The sequence below is a fragment of the Loa loa genome, assembly GCF_000183805.2.
Source record: "Loa loa unplaced genomic scaffold supercont3.422, whole genome shotgun sequence".
In the NCBI taxonomy this organism is placed as follows: Eukaryota; Metazoa; Nematoda; class Chromadorea; order Rhabditida; family Onchocercidae; genus Loa; species Loa loa.
In genome coordinates this window covers 5,080-9,949 of record NW_018108602.1, presented here as the reverse complement: position 1 = coordinate 9,949, position 4,870 = coordinate 5,080, and the positions used below count along the sequence as shown (strand labels likewise).

At 33.9% G+C, this 4,870-nt stretch overlaps 1 protein-coding gene across 1 annotated transcript; it reads right to left on the bottom strand.

The window, feature by feature from the left end:
- Positions 1 to 1,053: 1,053 nt before the first annotated feature.
- On the bottom strand, positions 1,054 to 4,147 carry LOAG_08902 (hypothetical protein). Its single transcript, XM_020447822.1, has 8 exons — positions 4,104 to 4,147; positions 3,921 to 3,986; positions 3,601 to 3,745; positions 3,010 to 3,166; positions 2,544 to 2,708; positions 2,098 to 2,273; positions 1,591 to 1,733; positions 1,054 to 1,333 (listed from the first exon to the last, which is right to left on the bottom strand). Exons 1-8 carry the CDS (start codon positions 4,104 to 4,106, stop codon positions 1,217 to 1,219), a joined length of 972 nt encoding a protein of 323 aa, XP_020301985.1. The 5' UTR covers positions 4,107 to 4,147; the 3' UTR covers positions 1,054 to 1,216.
- Between the last annotated feature and the right edge of the window lie 723 nt (positions 4,148 to 4,870).

Here is a 4,870-nt window from a genome sequence, read left to right as displayed (position 1 = left end):
GAATTTTAGACATTGAAATCATTCCCTCGAAAATCATATCAATTTATCACAAATTTTGATCAGAAAGTATCCTGAAATCGAAGAAATGGAGAAATATTATCAATATCTGACAGTGAACCTTATATTTGCGGGAAACATGTCAACTTGCTGACTTTTCATAGTTTCAAAATAAAACATTAAGATACAAAATCAGTATACAAAGTATAAATAATAAAGTGTTCCGAAATTGTTTCCAGATGTTGCGAAACACGCAGGCAACATAGGAGAGCTCGAAGAGCCGTAATAAGGCACGGTGTATTTGTAGTCAGTAACATAATATTTTAGCAATGCGGCTAAGTGCATTTATAATGTTACTCAGAAACCAAAACGCAAAGATTTAAGAGAACGAACAGACTCCCATTATACTGACAAATAAAATGATTTTTACTGCATTGCTTAGAGACGGAAAACTAAAAACAAATGAGAATGCAATTAATAAACTGCTCCTCCTCCACCCGTTTCAAGAACCGAGATGAAACATCGGTGTGCATTTATGGATTATAGGCATAATCGGACACAATTACATGTGAACTTTGACGTTACAATGAAAGAAACGCCAACTTTTCTAATTACTTTAAATCAAAAATGGATGAGTCTGATCCATGTTGCTTATGTCTGAAAATCCACCGCAAGGAACAAACTCTTCCAAAAGGCGATCTTCCCTCCGCAGGTTAGTGATTTAAAAATACTACAAAGGAAATTACTATTGGGACCTGATAATATTACTGATGTTAAAAATGAAAATAGCTAAATGCCGACCATCCCAAGCAGTATAATACATAGAAGTCATTATGAACTGGAAAACACGACTAGTACTAAAATGCCTAACTATACTAAAAAAGGAATAGATAAGCAAATTTAATGGCTGTCGCTGTAAATTATTCGGAAGCTCTCTACAAATAATGGACAGGCATTAATGCTCTATAGGCAGAAAATGACATGTAATAGTAAATTTTCGGAACGGTTAACCTAATGTTCTGGACATTTTTAATTAATAACTATCCACTCATGGAAGAATCTCAAAAATAAATCATAATATGCACAGATCAGTGTCTGATTCATGATATAGAAAAAGTACAACAAACCAAAATGGAAAATCTACAGGAAAAGCGAAAAAACACGATGTGTTCGGGTATTTCCTTTTTCTTCGCTCTAAAGTTAAAATCACTTGCCAGTGTCAATCTTTTTTGTGTTGAACTGTTGTTGCTGTTTCTTCAATGGCTTTTGTTCCGGACATATTTTCCACCGAAATGTGCCGACTGATCTTATCAGCTTTACGCCACAATGTCATCTCCTCAAAATATTCGGACAGTTGGAAGTTAAATTTTCAAAACTTCAGTTTCAGTTGATTATGAATAAACCAACGACACCTATTTACAGGATGAAGCAAACCTATAACTAACTGCCACAGTGACCACTTTTTTCATTTACGAAAGCTGAGTGCTAAACCATATCAATGTGCAATGGGTCATTAATATCAGATACTGCATTATGTGGATAAACTTCACTGCAAATATATTTTTGCAGAAATGTTATGGTAGAATGCCTTACTTGCTGCTTGAAGTAACGACGATCTTCTTCATCAACCAAAACGAGATTCAAGTAATAGCGAACTGAGAATTTTTTACCAACATCACGCATCGTTGGAGTCAAATCATAACCAGCAAGAAAAAGACGTATTGGAATTGATTCACCTGAAGTCATTTTAGTTTATTTCAATTACTTAAACTGCTCGGAAAAATATGGCTAGACAAAAACAATTTACAAGACTAATACAGCCTCTAGTGATAGATCCTTAACAGAGCATCCCACCCGACTGAACGCGTACAGTAAAGCTTACTTGCTGAAGACGAGGGAGAAAAACTATAAATTCTGAAATAAACTCTAAATTTTGCTATTATTATTCACATACAGACTCAACTTAGATATAGTTAAATACATATGAGTGTTAATTAAATGGCAATTGGTACTGTAGGTTTAATCACTAACAGCAGTAACACGTTGGGCATAAAATTATGGCTATAGTACCTCCAAAAAAAAAAGAATGATAACTCCCACCTCTCACGGGTGCACCATCCATTATTTCGTATTTCGCTATTGTTTCATTCTCGTTGAAAACATTTGGCGAATTCCCTACTGTTTCTCGTTTGATTATTGCAATTTCCATAAACTTAATTTTGATTCGAACTAATAAGAAGTATATCTTTCCAACAATTACATCCTTCAGGTGATATCTGCAATATATCATTTTCAACACAGTACAATGTTTCTGACTCCGCGTTTATGTTACAGTGATCTTTCAAAAACTTTCCTGTTACAGTGATTTTTCAAAAAGTCCGACTCACACTCTGGTATATGCATTAGGCAATTATTTCGTTCAAAAAAATACAAATAATTGAATGAGTTTATAAGAACTTGAAACGTGCATGTGCTCATGTATTTCTAACAGTTATTTCATCATATTATCTGGATAAACCTATCCACCCAAAAAAAAAAGCACTTACTTGGAGCGATTATATTCGAATTCAATGTGCAAGGAATCCTCAATACCAACTTCCATTTTAATACTGTTATTTGTATCCGGATACGAAGAAAGCGTATGCACAATAACATCCATTTCACGTATTATATCGGTTAACCTTCGCACAATGACCACTCTTAGGAAGTAGCTGAAATAACATATAACCAATACTTTACTCTTACACTGCTACTAGAATCAACTCCCTGAAATTCTTAAATTTCGCCGAAATAAGTCAACGTCGTTGATTATTTAAGTTTGAATGACCTTTAATTTCTGCTACTATAAATGTCCACTATTTGAGGTCATATTGAAATGAGTTCACTACCAGAAAATTGAGATACCTTAATTAAAAAAAGAAAAACTTCGAAGTATTTTCAAATGTGTCTTCGCTTTTCTTTTCTTTTCCACAAATTTGCAATAGTAAAATCCTTATAATAAAAACAACATACCGCAACTTCACATTTGCACCAACATATGATTCATATGGCTTTTCAACTTTTGGAAATTCAAATCGAAAAACCGCATTCTGCGTTAATTCACCTGGACGAGCCAACTCTTTCATCAATGTTATAAAATCGTGCTGATTACCGCGATCATAATTTAGCTCTAAAAGGAAAATATCTACAGAAATTTTACGATCAAACATACATGTTATGAAGGGGCCGGGTCGCAATTGAAAAGAAAAGGTTTACGATCGGGAGACAATGGACAACTTAAGTTAAGTTTGCATGCTACTACGTTTTTAAATGACACCTGAAGTGTTTCAAAAACAGTTTACGTTACCATAATGATGAAAGTTTCCGAGCTGAAACTCATGTCTAACTTCAATTAATTTCATAACTTTTGACAAAACTGAGCGCTGCTTGTCATTCCAATCACATCATCAGTGCACTAAAAAATTACTGAAAAGGCTTCCAGCAATAAAACTTCTCAAATAAAGACTTAACCATGATACTTCCTATTCATTAAAAAAACACCGGCTAACTGCTGCTAGAAGATAACTGTACAAAATAAAACGAAATTAAGAAAAAACAACGCACCAATCTGCCCAATAAATTCAATTCTTATTCCCTGATGATCAAATTTTTTCTTCACTGCAACTCCCACTGTACCCGATATTGTTTCACCATCATAAAACAGAAAATGTGTTTCCTGACCTCCTTCCTCACATCGTATTTTGGCTACCTGGAATAACCATCTACGGTATCCAAAGCGAGAATCATACCACTAAACCACTCAGCGACCTTGATGACCACATTCTATCTTACCAAAGTATTTCTTCAAATGATGATGCATGCAACTCCCTCACAAAACTTAAAACCAAAGCTAATACTGCGAGAAAAGACAATGAAAAACTAACTTTCCTATTATCCGCATCATCCAATTTGATCGAAATTTCCGCAGCTTGACCAAATCCAAAGAAAGCCTGAAAGATAATTTTCCTTCATTATGAAATATAAGGCATGTTTTCCCCAGCAAGGCATAACAATCAATTAGCCCATGAAATACATCCTAAATTTAAATAAATGTATCAAATTCTTACCATTCTGAAAGATAGCTTTCCAATACTTCCTGCTCAGAAATAATAGATTTGATAATATTTATAAATAAAGTTATAAGTGCATAAAATAAGAGAAATATCGAGGGAACAACAACATGTTAAACTGAAAATTGCACAACAGATCAAATAAAAATTATATGCAATCGCTTAAACATTCCCAAGATAAACGCGAACGATAAACTAATAGTCTAAGTCAAAACGTAAACGAAAGTGAACGACTTATTCATCTCAATTTTAATAAGCCTTTTAAAATAAAAGAAAAAGACTTTTTGATAGTTAAACTTCTTCGAAAAACTCAAAGTACAGTTGCATTCAGCATTAGTGAATCCGCTAATTTTAAGCAAACAAGTTATATAAAATTACTGGACTGTTGCAGTAAAACAAAAATCCTTGTTGGTTTCATTAAATGGTAAATGTATTTGGTAAGGATATAATGAATAGAGAACACTACTAATACTCATCAATACTTATACTTACTATGATAACCCAAACCACTCAAATCAAATAGAATCCTGTAAATTTATGATGCAAACGCAAATTCACAAACCTGTAAATTTATGATGCAAACGCAAATTCACAAACCTGTAAATTTATGATGCAAACCCAAATTCAGGAACCTGTAAATTTATGATGTAAACCCAAATGCACAAAAACCCACCCGATCCCTACCCCTAAATTCCCGCCGCCCTCCTTTCGTCACACCGATCATCCGAACGCATTAAGGAACTGCGAACAAAACATGGCCCGAA

Bases quoted from the DNA above. Each gene is read 5' to 3' on its own strand.
- LOAG_08902 (XM_020447822.1), bottom strand. The intron at 2,709-3,009 runs GTATGTTGTTTT...ATGTTATTTCAG, and splicing joins GGTGCAAATGTGAAGTTGCG to CTACTTCCTAAGAGTGGTCA. The intron at 2,274-2,543 runs GTAAGTGCTTTT...GATATATTGCAG, and splicing joins TTCGAATATAATCGCTCCAA to ATATCACCTGAAGGATGTAA.